At 45.7% G+C, this 14,730-nt stretch overlaps 1 protein-coding gene across 8 annotated transcripts in view; it reads left to right on the top strand.

Annotated features, from left to right (window-relative positions):
* Nucleotides 1–14,730, top strand: part of Tanc1 (tetratricopeptide repeat, ankyrin repeat and coiled-coil containing 1) — a 189,412-nt gene that overhangs the window by 109,079 nt on the left and 65,603 nt on the right. For all 8 annotated transcript variants that reach the window (XM_021226566.2, XM_021226573.2, XM_013112615.3 and 5 more), the window contains 3 exons: nucleotides 1,362–1,466; nucleotides 12,785–12,915; nucleotides 13,969–14,155. In XM_021226566.2, coding sequence (XP_021082225.1) covers nucleotides 1,362–1,466; nucleotides 12,785–12,915; nucleotides 13,969–14,155 — 423 coding nt within the window. The remainder of the gene's footprint in view (nucleotides 1–1,361; nucleotides 1,467–12,784; nucleotides 12,916–13,968; nucleotides 14,156–14,730) is intronic.

Below are 14,730 nucleotides of genomic sequence, written 5' to 3' on the forward strand. Positions count from 1 at the left end.
GTGTTCCCAAGGTATTGTGAATGATTGCTCAAGTCTACTTTTAGAAAAGGTTGTCACTCTGAAGAATTCCCTTATTCATTACCTTACGAGCCTGCCTGCCTGCCTGCCATCTTCAACCTGGCAATTGTTCAAGTCTTTGGTTTCTAACCTATGCTGGAAGTTACCTGTTGAAAGGAACAGTGTAGGATGTGGCTTTTTGTGACTGGCTTCTTAAAGTCCTTTCATGTTGCAGCATGAATGGAGGCTCCATGGGCCCTTCTCCTTTCCCAGTCGCCCCGTGTTGATGGCCCTTTGGTAATGCGACAATGCTGCTGCGAACACAGTGTACTCGTTTCTGTGCAGACCTATGTCTGCGTATGCATGGAGCTGCTGGCCCACATGGCAGCTCTGTTGAACTCTTAACAACTACGGGACTGTTTTCCAGAGTGACTGCATCTTTGCTCTCAGTAGCAGGAAGTGAGCGTTCCATTCATTAAGAATTCCAAGAGCTTTCTCGGGAGAAAAGAAAAACCAAACCAAAAAAACAAATAAACAAAAAACCCGTAAAATTATAAAGAATCCCAAGAGTGTGGTGGTACATGCCTGTAATCACCCCAGAGGCTGAGGCAGAAGGATGGATGTGAGTTCTAGGCCAACCAGAGTGACATAGCCAAACCATGACCAAAAATTCCAGATTTTTCTGATGAATTGTGTTTGATGTTAGGGAATAAAGCTCTCTGTATTTTGTGTCCCCAAATCCGGGTGGGACTTGTCCACGCCCGCTTGAGGGCAGCTGCTTCAGCTGCCAAGAAAGCAGCCATGCTTGGCCTCCATGCAGTTACCATGCGTCATCAGCCTGATAAGAGGCCTACATTCGGTGGCTGCTCAGCATGCTGATACCACAGGCCAGCTGTTTGTAATTCGAAACTCCTGACTTGGAGATAGATGCCAAGGAACCAAGCCATCTGCATCCCAGTGAGAGGAAAATGGTCTCTGCATCATAACTGCATCCCTTACCGCTGTATAGGTCTGAACATGTCAAAGTCACCTATTTGGCACACAGTAAAGACAGCTGTGGAAACTGCAGCGAGGGAGCAGCTTTGGTTTTGGTCAGGGTTTACAATCTCCAAAACGAGCTCACCCTGTTCTACTCTGGCAAACCAGCCTGAACTGACGTGTGTGTGTGTGTGTGTGTGTGTGTGTGTGTGTGTGTGTGTGTGTGTGTGTGTGTGTGTGTGTGTGTGTGTGTGTGTGTTCAGGGGAGGGAAAGGCCAGCCTTCCTTTAGGCTTGTTTGGGTCCTGGTAAGGACACAAACTGTATGTTCCTAAGCTCTGTTTGCATCTGGAAAAAATTAGCTATACTCAGATCTTTCCCTCTGCAGGTCCTGTCAGGAAGCCCAAGTATGTGGAGAGCCCCAGGGTACCTGGAGATACAGTTATGGTCCCGTTCAGAGATGGGTCCAAGCCCCCAGAGCCCAATGAGAACGGTAAGATATGTTTTCCATGATCTTTCTCTCCTTCCCTGCAGAGTGGCATTCTCCATTTTTGAAGGAAAACTGAGAGTCCCTTGCAAGAGTGCTCCACCGAACTAAATGTATCTGGGAGGGTTTTTCCCCTTGGGCAGTTGACAGAGATTAGTTTAGCTGATGTGAATTCTTGAAATTGTATACAAGAGGCAGGAATAGTTGAGCTGGGTGTATTTGCATTGCTTAAGGGTTAGGTCTTGTATCCTCTGAATTCTGACCTTCCTGGGCTTGGGAGACATGCAAAGCCAGCCAGTTGACTTTGGTTTTTATATAAACACATTACCCCCTCAGAATATTCAAGAGCAGGCTTTGGCTGAGAATCTGAGACTTCCACTAGACAGCTTAAGAGCGTGTGGTGACTTAGGGAAGCTTAAAAAGTTAAACATCTGTGATTTTCTTTAGGGGGGATTAGATTAGAGACAAAAAAGAAAAAAAACCAAACTGATTGAAGCCAGTTTCTTTTTCCCTTTTGCCATAAAGTCATTTATATCACCCCCCATAAACACTTCCAAATCAAAATGTAAGTATAACACACGTTATATGCTTGTAGCATTTCATAGATGCATTAATGGTTTGCTTATTTTTAATCAAGTCAGGAATTCACTTGTCTTGTTTTTCTGGGATTTCATCTGTCCACAGTGTGTTCTGAAAATACAGTCCAATTCGCCCACAGAAACAGGAGAGCAAGATTCAGCGGTAGAAACTGGCTTTGTCCCTTGTGAACACAGCCTCTCTTAGCTTCTAGCACTGAAATATGCCCACCCATGGAAAGGATCCTTAACCAGATTTCCACTATGGAATACATTTGTGTAGTAGTAGGGGCTCAGTTTACAAGCTCTGGGGCAAGGCAGTAGGGTGAGTGAGTGAGTGAGTGTGTGTGTGTGTGTGTGTGTGTGTGTCTGTCTGTCTGTCTGTCTGTCATGGAGAATCCACGGTAGTGATCAGTTAGCTTAGGTAGCTGTCAGCTGATACAAGAGGCTGTAAATGAGGGCGCAGTTAAGCTACTGAACTGACTGCTTCCTGGGTAGAAAGAAAGGTTTATTGGGGATCAAACTGCCAAGGCTATATCTTGGAGGAGGGGGCACAGAGAGAAAAGCAAAATGGCAGAAAAGCAAACAGATTTTATATGGGAGTGACAGGGTGGGACTGTTCAGTTGATCTGGGGTTAGATGCCCTTACCCCTTTGGGGCTAATTAAGGGAGGATCCTGGTAAGCAGAAACCCTCCTTTAGGCCTCTGTTTACCCAGTAAAAATCCTTCTGTTTACCTGGCCAAAGTTCTTCTGTTTAGGACTTGTCACCTGCACTGCCATTTTGGGGGGGCTGCATTGGACCTCTTAGAGGCTTTTCTTGTCTGTGATATATGTAGGAAGTGCCCCCCCCCCCGTTTTTTCTTCTGTGTTGAAAGGAAAACAAGAGTATTCTTTTGAAGGTGAGTAACAGTAATCAAATTTGCCAGCTCTCCGCTCAATTCAGATTAGTTCTTCCAACCCACACTTGATCTCCAGTGACCAAAGGCTTTGTAGCCCTGGCCGGTTAAAGTACTGGAGTTTTTGACTGCTTCAGCCATGGATGCCATCAGGAGGATCCATGGGGCTCTGTGCTGGGTTCTTCTTATGTGAAATGAGAGGACAGATTTAGAAAACTTATTCAACAAAGAAAACTGGTTACAAATAATTCTCATTGTCAACTTTTCTCTGACTCAAGGCAGATTTGGATACCTTTCCTGGCAAGAGATGTGGATGCTTGACTATGGGCCAAGCTAAACTCAAGAGTAGCCATTGGTCTTGCTAGAGTGGCCAACGTTTGCACGTGTGTTTATTCCTAAGATCCCAGATCTCTGATTCAGCATCATCAGACCACATTAGGCCCAAGGTCACAGCACACATAGGTTGCAAATGAAGGACATGAGACATTACAGTTGGCTAATTTTAAGAAACAATTTGTGTTCCCTTCTGTAGGTGTGAAATGGGGGTATGGTTTATGTTTCCGGGTCCACGGTCATGTGTGGCGATAACTACGGTGAGGCACCTGCTCCCGCAGTTGCTCTGTTGGCTGATGATGAGGCAGTTGTATAACAAAATTGAATTTGACAATTAGCAAAGGGTGGTATGTCTTGTAATCTTTGTGGAATCTTTTAAGTCAGGGGAGTTAATTAAGACTGCCATATCAAAGTGTAAATGTTACGTCTAGATCATTGAACCTAAAGTAGAGGCTCATGCTAAGTAGAGCCAACTAAGCTTTGAGTAGTAAGTCAAGCATGTACACAAGCATGATGGGCAAACTCTCATTTCCAGAGTTGAATATCGGCATCGCCATTCAAGTTCTACTCGAAAGTTTGACCTTCTTGCCTCCCATGCTTCCTTTGGGCACTCTTCTTTATGTCTCTGTGACCCTCCAGCTGCCATCAGTAGTAACATGACAGTATTCAGTAGACTGAGAGTCTTGACCACAGCTCCTCCAGAGATGCCTTTAAAATTTCATGTAGACTTGGGCAGTACCAGTTTATTTCGAAAGTTTGAGCTACTCTCTCCCAGGCTAACTTGTTGGCCATGCAACTCCGTTAGTTCTTGGTTCTTTGCTCACTGTTTGGAATTTAAATAAAATAAGGCCAGTGAGCATATACAATTTGTTTATTAACTTAGTCATCTGGGAAGTAGGTTCATCCAGATGTGCTTTTTTTTTTTTATTAAGCAAAGAACTTGTTTGTTAAACTTCACTCAAGCTTGTAAACATCTGTAAAAAGACATACTATATTTTTTTAGTATTTCAAAATACGTTTGAAACATGAATTTTCTACTCTGGCAAAACCAGACTTAATGGATGGAGAAAGCAAAGCAACTCCCCTCTCCACTTTTTCCTCTGTCTCGTGTTCCCCTCAACCTAGGCCCCACATAGAACAGGCCCTCTATAGAAATAACCATTTTGACATTAACTCAGTGTCTTTCCCCCATAAACAATACGTCTTCCTTATGGAGGATGGTTAAATTGCAATAAATAACTTTATTTCTTTGGATTAGGAGCAACCATATTTCAGTTAGGTTTGGTTTACTATTAGCAAAGCATGCTGGGATAGGGAGGGGTGAGAAACTTATTAATCTAATGAGTCATTGCTCAGTGAAGATCAGTCTCACAGTATGATGAAACCTGCTTCCCTAGGAGGTTGGTTTGCAAAGAAAGGTAACACACACACACTAGACAGCACGGATAGGACACGGCTGTGATCTCAGCACTCAGTAGACAGGAAGGAGGCGAGCCACAAGTTTAAGGCCAGTCTGGTTTGCATAGTGAGTTGTGGGCCAGCCTGCGCTAAGTAGCAAGACCTTGTTTTGAAAACTAAGACAAAACAAGAATAAAACAACATGCCTGAAGCAGTAGCATCACTAAGCACAAAGCTCTCCTGCTGGGCGGAGAGTATTATCTTAGATGAGCATGTATGGTAATACTTTCCTAGTTCCTTTTTTTTAAAAAAATCACTTTTACATACATTCAAAGCATTGTAAAGAAGAAAGGAGATCTAAGGAATTATGGCAGGCGTCTGTTCCCTACCTAAGTGCAGAAGTAAAACACCACGGTATTTCCCCTGACTGTATTCTCTTTACTTCCTTGAGAGGTAACCCCCAGCCTGCTTTGTCTTTAATTTCAACTTCTTGGATGGCCATGCTCCTTCTCCTAATGGCTGATTGAGATTTTGATGGAGTGTGGAAGTGGACACGCCCAACCCGTGCCCAGAGGAAGAGAGAATGGGCGTGGAAGAGCTCCTCACTCTGTTCCCTTCAGTAAATGAATATTCATAAGCTGTGAAAACCCCATGCTAGGTGCTGTCTGGGATGAGCTATCCGGTGTGTGTGGGGGTCCTCTCTTCACGATCCGTAGTGTCTAGTTAATCCCTGCGTGCAGCCTGACTGGTTAATTCAGAGTGGAGATGGGGATGAATGCAAACTGTGTGTGGTGCCGGCAGAGGTGCTGGGCATGGGAAGGCATAGTGGATGCACCATGCTTTATGATTCACCTGGTAGACCATCCAGGCTACTCTGTCAAACATAACACAGACCAGGTAGTTTACAAACAACAGAGAGAGATTTTTTTCTCCCACAGTTTTTGAGGCCGGAAAGGTAAAAATCAAGGGGCTTGCAGGTATCTTATGTGATGAGGGTCGCTTCGTGACTCTTAGGCAGCCAGCGTTTTGTTATGACCTCTTGCTGTAGAAAGAGGTCACAGAGGCATGAATCTCATCATGAGGGCTGCGATTCCCCGCTTCCCCGGTCACCTTCCAAAGGCCCCGCATTCTAACACTATCACACCGAGAGTTGGGTCTTCACACAGAAATTGGAAGAGAGACTTAACATTGGAGCCAGAGCACCCGGCAGCGGAGCAGATGGAGGGAGCAGGTAGGGGCCAGCACGAGGGAGAATGCAGTCTTTAGAGCAGGGCCAGGAAAGCGGGGCTGGGTTTTGGGGGCCCAGGGCCCTGAGAGAAAGAGTTGATGAGGTGACTGCTGTGGGCGAGAGGGGACCACCCAACCCTTTGATGTGACTCGTTTCAGGGGGGTTGTCTGCTGGAAAAGCCAGTAGGCAAAAGTGCTGAGGCGAGAGTAGGAAATCATACTGGGCCCCAAGAAAGAACTCCGTACGTAAACCGGGTACCCGTTGTCTTAGAATCGAAATGAAGGGGAGGGATCTCTCTGTTCTGAGATAAGATTGCCGAGCAGCTTTGGGGTCTAGATGCAGCAGGGGGAGGGGCCGGAGAAACCACGTGGTTTCTTTCTGTATCTCTTCTGGCAGTTGCTGCTTCCTGCCTTACAGGACAGAGTTTGTAAAGTCAATAAAGGTAGAGGCGTGTCATCAGAAAATTCAACATAAATGTAGTTCATAGGGACATTTGGGGAGAGTACTGAAGGTGAATGAATGAAGTTAGAGGTAATGAAGAAAGAATTGATGAGGACAGTTATCTTTTACCCCCAGGAATTTGAGCATATGAAGGGGCATGAGGAGTGTGTGGCTATGGTTTTTTTTTTTTTTTTTCTAAGAAAAAGGCTTTCCCTGAACATAATTGTAGACTTCATGCAGAGTCTCAGAATGTGGGCTGTGAACCTAGTATGCCTCTGTCTGTGTTTATTAGGCCAAGCCCTTTTTCATTTATAAGATAGATAGTATAACTCCTTGACAGTTTTACACATGTATATAATAAATTTTAGTCATTTTTATTCCGTTACTTTTTTTTGCCCATCTCTTTTTGATAAAACCCTTCTTCCTAAGAAGGCTGTCTCCTACTTTCATATCTCGTCTCCGTGTGTGTGTGTGTGTGTGTGTGTGTGTGTGTGTGTGTGTGTGTGTGTCCGTCCGTCCGTCCGTCTGTCTGTCTGTCTGTCTGTCTGTCTGTCTGTCTCTTTCCAGTTAGCTTTTATTGTCAACTTGACACAGCTTAGAGTCACCTAAGAAGTAAGTCTCAGTTGCGGAGCTACCCAGATCAGATTGGCCTGTGGACCTCTGTGGACTGTCTTGATCGCTCACTGATGTAGAAGAGCCTAGCCCACTATGGGTGGCATCCATCCCTGGGCTCTGCTTAAGAAAGCTACCTGAGCTTGAGCCCGCAGGCAAGTGAATAAGCAATGTTCTCCTATAGTTTCTGCTTCGTGTTCCTGTCCTGGCTCCCCTCAGTGATGGTCTGTAACCTGAAAGTTGACGCAAACCCTTCCGCTTCTAAGTTGATTTTGGCCAGAGTGTTGTATTATAGCACCAGAAAGAAGGCTAGAACAGTGACACTGAACACCCATAACAATTGAAATCATTTCTCAAAAGCTCTTCAGAGCAGAGCACCGGCTCTCCAGCATCCTGGTAGCCTTCACTGCCGCACGCTTGCACCAGGACTGAAAATTCACTCAAGCATTTCCCCGATAAGACACTGAAAATAATTAGTGTTATTAAATCCTGACTCTTGAATACCCATCTTTTTAGTATTCTGGGTGGGGAAGTAGTCTGCCCAAAGCATTTCCCTTGCATGCTGCTGTCTGATGGCTGTCTTCAGGTAAAGCATTTTGCTCTGATTTGAATTGCAAGTTAGACTAGCAGCTTTTCAAACAAAACATAACATTTATTTGAAATAATGATTGGCAAACTATGATTGCTCACAGTTGAGCATTTACCACACATTTTCGTATAAAGGGATGAAGTGAGCATGGAATGAGCCTGTCACTTCAATTAAACCAACAAACCAACAAAAGGACACCTCATAGGGTTAGTCATCCTTGCTAAAACTTGACCTTCTAAGTGAGAGCTGCATTTTGGGGAAACTTGCACTTGTCACATTGAGCTTGGTACCGTCTCAGGATTTTTCAGTTAGGAGCTCATGTAATATTAATGATTATGATAGTTTGATATTGTGTAATAAAATGTGCCAACATTTTTAAGATTTGCAAAACCAGCATTTTCCCAGTTGACCCAATCCATGATATTACAAAATCTTTCTCAGGTAAATGATCTCTTTAAAGCAGGCTGGTGGGTAGCCGAATGGTAGAGTGCCAGCCCATTTAATATGCGTAGTGCCTTGGGTTAATTCTCCAGCACAAAACAGAACAAAACCCATAAAACAGATCATTGGATTTTACAGGACCAGAGTACAGAAAGTTAATTGGTACACATTAAAGTCAGCATTGGAATTTACCTTTAAGAAATTGCTATTTGTCGGGTGTTGGAGAGGCCTGAGAGAAGAGCCAGAGTTAGCTGAAAAGGGTTCTGGGTATCCTAGGTTATAGTTCTGTGGTTCTACAAGACCACATCCTGGGCTGGGGCTGGGGCCGGGGCCAGGGATGTGTATGGGGATGGGGATCGGGATGGGGATCAGGATGGGGACGGGGATGAGGCCAGGGATGGGGCTAGAGCTCAAGCTCAGTGGCACAGTGAGTACGAGGGTCTGTGTTCAGTTCTCAGCACTGACAAACCCAAAGGCATGCCTCAGCAGATTGGGTATGGGGGTAAATGAGAAAAACACAGAGGTAAATGAGTTGAATAGCTTCCAGCTAGCTCGTATGCAGGTAAATTTTAAATGTTATGGCCTAGAAACACCAACTTAGCAGATATACTGGTTTTTGGAAATAAGGTGGGAATTGTGATGGCTCAGGAAAATTCACCAGAAAGAAATTGAAAATGTAACTGGGTATTATGGCAAACACTTTTAGTCCCAATGCTTGGGAGGAAGAGGCAGGCGGATCTCTTGAGTGTGAGGCCAGCCTGATCTACAGAGCAAGTTCCAGGACAGCCTCCAAAACAATACAGAGAAACCCTGTCTCAAAACCAAACCAAACCAAACAAGCAAACAAATTGAAAGTGTCAGAGAGGACAAGAAGTTAAGATGCAGGCCATGGGTAGGAAGTGTCTAAGATTAGGAAAAGGGACATAGTGTCTTGTCCAGGGCCCATCTTACTTAATTAACACAATTGATTAGCAAACACATTGGGAACTTAGTGTCCTTCAGCTGTTCAAGGTCATATAGCTAATGAATGTCCAAGAGCTATCCAAGTACCCTGGACAAGCACTGCAGAGTACAAGGAAGATGGGGGAGGGGGGCTCCTCTGTGTCTTCCAAATCAGGAAGGACTGAAATAATGGACCTCAGGAGTTTGGAAAACAGGAACAAAGCAAAAACCCCAAACCAGTAGGCAGGAATAATAGAAATCAGGGCAGAAATCAATGCAACGGAAGCTTGAAGGACAAGACTGAGACTCGCTGAGATGGAGAGTTGGTTCTTTTAGAAGACAGACAAGTTTGACAGACCCTTAGCTGGATTACCCAAAAGACGGAGGGGGAAGATCCCATTTAGAGATGAAGCTGGAAAGTTCCACAGCAGGCATCTAACAGTGTCTGAGTTGAAGGAGCGGGGAAGATGAAACGGAAGTGAAACAGTGAGCATGGGCCTGAGAGGGAAACTTCGGTGTAAACAGTGAAGAGAGAGAGCTTTTCTTTTGGAATAGTGAGCTTAGAAGAAAGCTGTCTGGGCCAGAAATGACACCCAGTTATATTTTGGGGGAAGAGAAATACAAGCACATTTGGAAATACGTCTGAAACCAAGAAGTGAAATGCTGACGGAGACGTGCAGCCTTGGTGTTAAAGCTCCTGGAGGTGCTAACCATCTTGTGGTTTGTGAGGTTTTTCTCACCTGTTGCTGGTTTTGAGGCTCACAACCTAGAGGAAGTGGGTACAGTCACGTCAGTGATCAGGAAATTGAAGTTCTGAGGGAGGTTCATTACCAGAAGAGCTCTCCAACGGCTTTAGCACAGAGGACTTAGGATCCTATTGGGGGCAGGTGTTACTGATTGGGACATTACTGCCATTTGCTAGTGGGTTTGCACGAGGCCAGCTGTTCTCTTGAGCTCCAGACCCATGCACCATGAACCCTGATATTTAAATCTGTGAGATGTGCTGGAATGGGGCCTTTTTCCTCTCGCTGGGCCTTATCCCACAGATACTGGCTAAGGTGTCCCCATTATTGATGAGGAGTTATTACTGAGTATGGGGATGAGAACAGACTGCTCTGAGAGGCCCAGTAGAACCCAGTTGGGATCTGGAGCACAACTGGAGCTTCGGGGGGAACCCCAGCTTAGCACTGTGAACTTTTGTTTGTAGTGGAACAACGCTGTACGGGCAGGCAGACACCTCTTCTCTCCTAGAATGGTACTGCCAGTCTTCACTCGGGAGTCCTTCTGCCAGGGTGAAGTTCACTTAGAGAAGATGCTGTGTTGGGGGAAGCGATACATGGCTTAGTGAGCATGAAGGAGCTCATTCTGAAGTGGACCCTCTGTTGAGACCATCGCTTAAGGTGGCATTTAGAGAAAAAAATAGCCCCCCCAAAAAAAAAACTAGTTGGGAAGTCTCTGGAGGAAATGAAATGTTGGTGACTTTATGAATGCAAAATGAAATAAAGGATGTGTGTCTCTGCATCCTCAACCTTAGTGTGGTTTTAGAACTTTGGTAATAGCCATGTCCAGCCATGTGCCTGGGCTGTGTTGATTTGATGGTTTGGAATTGCCATAGCTCTCCATTTGAACATGAAGATTTGAATGACCAGTTCTGCTGGGGGGGTTGTTTTTCACTTTTTGAGACAAATATTTTGCAGTGTATGTTGACTGCACTGCACTTACCATGTAGCCCAGGCTGGTCTCAAACCCATACTAACAGTCTTCCTTCTTCAGCTTAAGAGCCCAGATTATAGACATTCATTGCCATGCCTGGCTGTTTGCTTACTTTTTTTTTCATGAAAACTTGGGGTATATACATCTGCAGACTCATTGTAGAGGTGGCGGTGACTGTGCCATGGAGCAGTAATGTCCCTCTTCAGTAGACAGGTTCTACCCAGGATCCAGAACTCTCAAGTGAAACCCAAGTGAGCCATAGGCTGTGTTTGTCAACAGGCTAAGTGTTGTAGCAGCCGAGCCTGCATGTACAGTTGCTTTTGGCTCCTGTGCCAGCTGCCTAACTGGGTGGAGTTTCTGGCACTTTCCCCGGAGTGTTTCTGGTTGAACCAGAAGCTAGACTTTCTGGGGCTGGGACATAGTCACAGTGGTGCAGCAGTGTGGAGATTGTTTCAGAAAGCAGGAGGGGTGTGGAGTAGAAACGCTGCTGAGATCTGCCCCTCACCTACTAACTCCCCTCCCCATCTCCAGCGCTCTCCTGACCCCTACTCATCTTGCTACCTAGAGATGTCTGAGGCCTGAAGGATGCTGAAGGAGAAGGCTAAGGTCTGTCAGATGAAGGCGGGGTCTATAGGTCCTCCGGATTCAGATTTTGGGTGTGCCTGGGCTGTGTTGATTTGATGGTTTCTACCTTCCCCATCTCCCTTAAGAACCTGCCTATGGTTTGAAGTCTCTAGTGGGAAGGGACTTTTTCTAGAGTTGTGTTAGGGGTGTGGTTCACCTGCCCTGGGGTGGTTCCCTTCCCCTGTATTGGCATAGGGCCATGGATATTATGAGTTTAACCCAAATCATCTGGAAACATCAGGAGTCCAAACACAGAACAGTCTTTTCCCTGTGGTTCTAGAGTGATGCCCTCAACAGTGAGGTTTTTGAGAGCAAGCAAGTGGTGGGTACTTTTTCTTTCATGAAGATGTCTCCAGCTTGGGTTCCCTCACAACTGCCGCTCTGAGTGCATGACATAGAAAGACTGCTCTGTAACTCAGGGTAATCCATATGATTTTTGCCATTTACATTTTGTGGTTGCTTACGAAAGCCAAAGTTGAAACTGAACGTGGTGGTGGTGATGTTAGCTCATAGCATCACTCATTTATTACATGTCCCTCATTTTCCTCCACTCACTGCCTGTAGATGTCCACGTGTGGGGAAAATAGGTACAAGCATGTATAGATCTAGATGTCTTGGCAAGTTGAAGAACAGACAAAACATGGAGTAGTTGTCTTGAGAGTCACATTGTTCCAGCTCCAGTAAGCACAGTTAGCTTTTGTATGTAGACTCATCACAGTGGATGCCTTTAAGTGGGAGAGAGGTGTTAGCATAATGTCCATATTTTATTTGTCAGCCATAATTGACTAAAGCTAAGTGCCCTTGGGCTTTGGGGTTTGAGATTAGTCTCCAGCTTGGTGTTTAAGTAAATTCCAGCACGAACATTCTCTTTGGTACAGAAAGCCAGATGACCGACCTTATTAGGAATGCCGTGGTTCCCAGCATTATGTGCCGAGAATGTTTTCCAAGTGGCACGGGCAGCAGAGCATTAGATCCTGGTTTTGATTCAATGTGGATTCTTGTGATTAGCATCTGAGTTGGAACCGGATTTTGAATCTCATTGCTATGGAATATGTACAGCAGGTTTTCCACCCATGTCCTCCTGCCCTTGTCTTGTTGAATGAGAGCTTGGTTTTAGTTTACCCCACATCTAAATGACCTGGGCTATGCAACATGCCATCCCGGTTTTAATGCTGTCCTCCTGTGACAGTGGATATAGTGTTCTTTGAGGATATGATGAAGTAGAAGTCCTTTCTTACTCAAAGAGGTGTCTGAGGGGTTTGGGATGGCTGTCAGATAATGACATGGGGATCTTTCTTTCAGATCTAATGTTTCACCTTTTGCAATTCGTGTCTCTCTGTCCCTGTTTTCTCAACCTGTCACGGTCCCTTAATTAGAATGTACTGCTGGAGGACAGGCACTGTTGCAAACTTGGGATATTTTGTAAGGATGCACAAAAACGTCAGACAAGCAGCTGGAGTGCAAACTCATCCAGATGCGATGCCGAAACTCCCCAGAGGGGCACCTTCATTGTTTTCTTTCTTTGTTCCAGAAGCAAAGGCCGAAAATGAACCAAGCTGTTCTCCAGCAGCTCAAGAGCTGTTGACAAGGCTGGGATTTTTACTGGGAGAAGGGATCCCAAGTGCCACACACATAACTCTTGAAGACAAAAATGAAACCATGGTAATGCTGGAAGACGAAACTGCACTCCCTACCTGTTTAGAGGATGAAAGAGGCGATAGTACACACATGGGAGGGGGATGGGAATGGGAGGGGGTGTTACTGTTTGTCAAATGAGTTCTGGGCTCCTGGGTGTTGAAATTTATTGCAACAGTTTGTTTCTGGGTCTTTGCAGGGGTGGTGGAAGTAGTTAGGAACAAACAGAAGGGGTCAGAACTTAAGAAGATGTCCATATTAACCTTCTAGCCACTACCCGGAGAATATTGGCTACATGATTTAAGGCGGCTGGAAGAGTTTGTCTAAAGATGCTACTTCTGTATTGAGAGCACCATTCTCTCTGTTGACTGCATTGGTCTCTGCTTACCTGTGCTCTCTTAGCTGCTGGGATTGGGGGGTGGGGCGAGGAGAAGACGTGTAGGAGATGAGGTAGAGACAGAATGAGAGGGAGTCAAATGGTTCATCCTCCGTGGAGGCACTCTCTGTCCGAGGGAGCACAGCCACCAGCCTCCTGCCCCCTCTGCGTGTGCAAGTAGCAATGAGGGCTGGAGCTTCTGCCTCCTCCTGGGGTCTCTGTGAGGAGGCATGGGTTGGGGAGGTGTTGAGACCGCAGAGGCTACCCATCTCCTTTCCTGAACGCAGAGCCCGTAAATCTTCAGGAATAGAATTGGGCTGCTGTGCTGTGAAACATTATAGAAACACAGTCCCCAGGTTTTCTGTACAGAGGTCAAATAAGCCATTTGTCTTCTGCGGGCTTTAAACGAAAGGAAGTCTGCCTGTTGCTGTCTCTGTTTTATGAATTTGTGTTCCCACTGAAGTATTGCTAAGACTGCCCTCTTAGGAAAATCAAACCCTGAAAGGAGGCAACCAGAACAAAGACACGTCTCTCGGCATTTGGAGAACCACATGTATCCCTGTTTAGCTGTGGTCTTCCTGGAGGTTAAAACATGTCTCCGTCTGTCTTGTGTTTAGCTTCGTCTTTTTAGCACCCGAAATAAAAGCATGTGTGGAAGCATGCTGTGGAAGCCACGGTAACGCCTCTCTCCATTCGTCCTGCAGTGCACAGCCCTGAGCCAAGGCATCAGTCCTTGCTCCACACTGACGAGCAGCACCGCCTCTCCCAGCACCGACAGCCCCTGCTCCACCTTGAATAGCTGTGTCAGCAAGACGGCAGCCAACAAAAGTCCCTGTGAGACCATTAGCAGCCCTAGTTCCACCCTGGAAAGCAAGGACAGTGGAATTATAGGTAAGAAGCTCACTGCTTGGTGATGTAACGGCTCAATGCTCGACAGCCTGAGCACTCACAGGCACCTCGTGAAGGTCAATCTGCAGACCCTGCTCTGTTCTCGCAGACAGCTCGGGGCTGTGTGCAGCTAAGAGAATGAAGATCAGATCAGCTTTTCTATTCCTTTTGTGTGTGTGTGTGTGTGTGTGTGTGTGTGTGTGTGTGTGTGTGTGTGTGTGTCACTGGGCTCATGTGATTTAAAACAATCAAACAAACACAAGCAAAACATCTGTGAGGTTGGGAAAACCCTCCCACCTCACAGGTCAGCATCGGATCCCTTTAGGACACCACGGGTAATGAAATCCCTGCATATGAAGCAGTTTGCATAACCCAATCCATTGCTTTTCCTTCTGACGACCTGTAGGGCTGTGTTCTCTGAAGGTTGCTTATCCTGGGATCTGGCCACTGTATTGAGGTCAGGGTTTTCTAAGGAAGCCTTCCCTGAGCCTCCTAGGATACATGTTGTCCTGTGGAGTTGAGTGTAAGAAGGCTAAGTTCTAAGTGGCTTGAGCAACAGTGAATTGACTTAGCATACT

Source organism: Mesocricetus auratus, unplaced genomic scaffold, assembly GCF_017639785.1.
Source record: "Mesocricetus auratus isolate SY011 unplaced genomic scaffold, BCM_Maur_2.0 Super-Scaffold_100004, whole genome shotgun sequence".
NCBI classification, from domain to species: domain Eukaryota; kingdom Metazoa; phylum Chordata; class Mammalia; order Rodentia; family Cricetidae; genus Mesocricetus; species Mesocricetus auratus.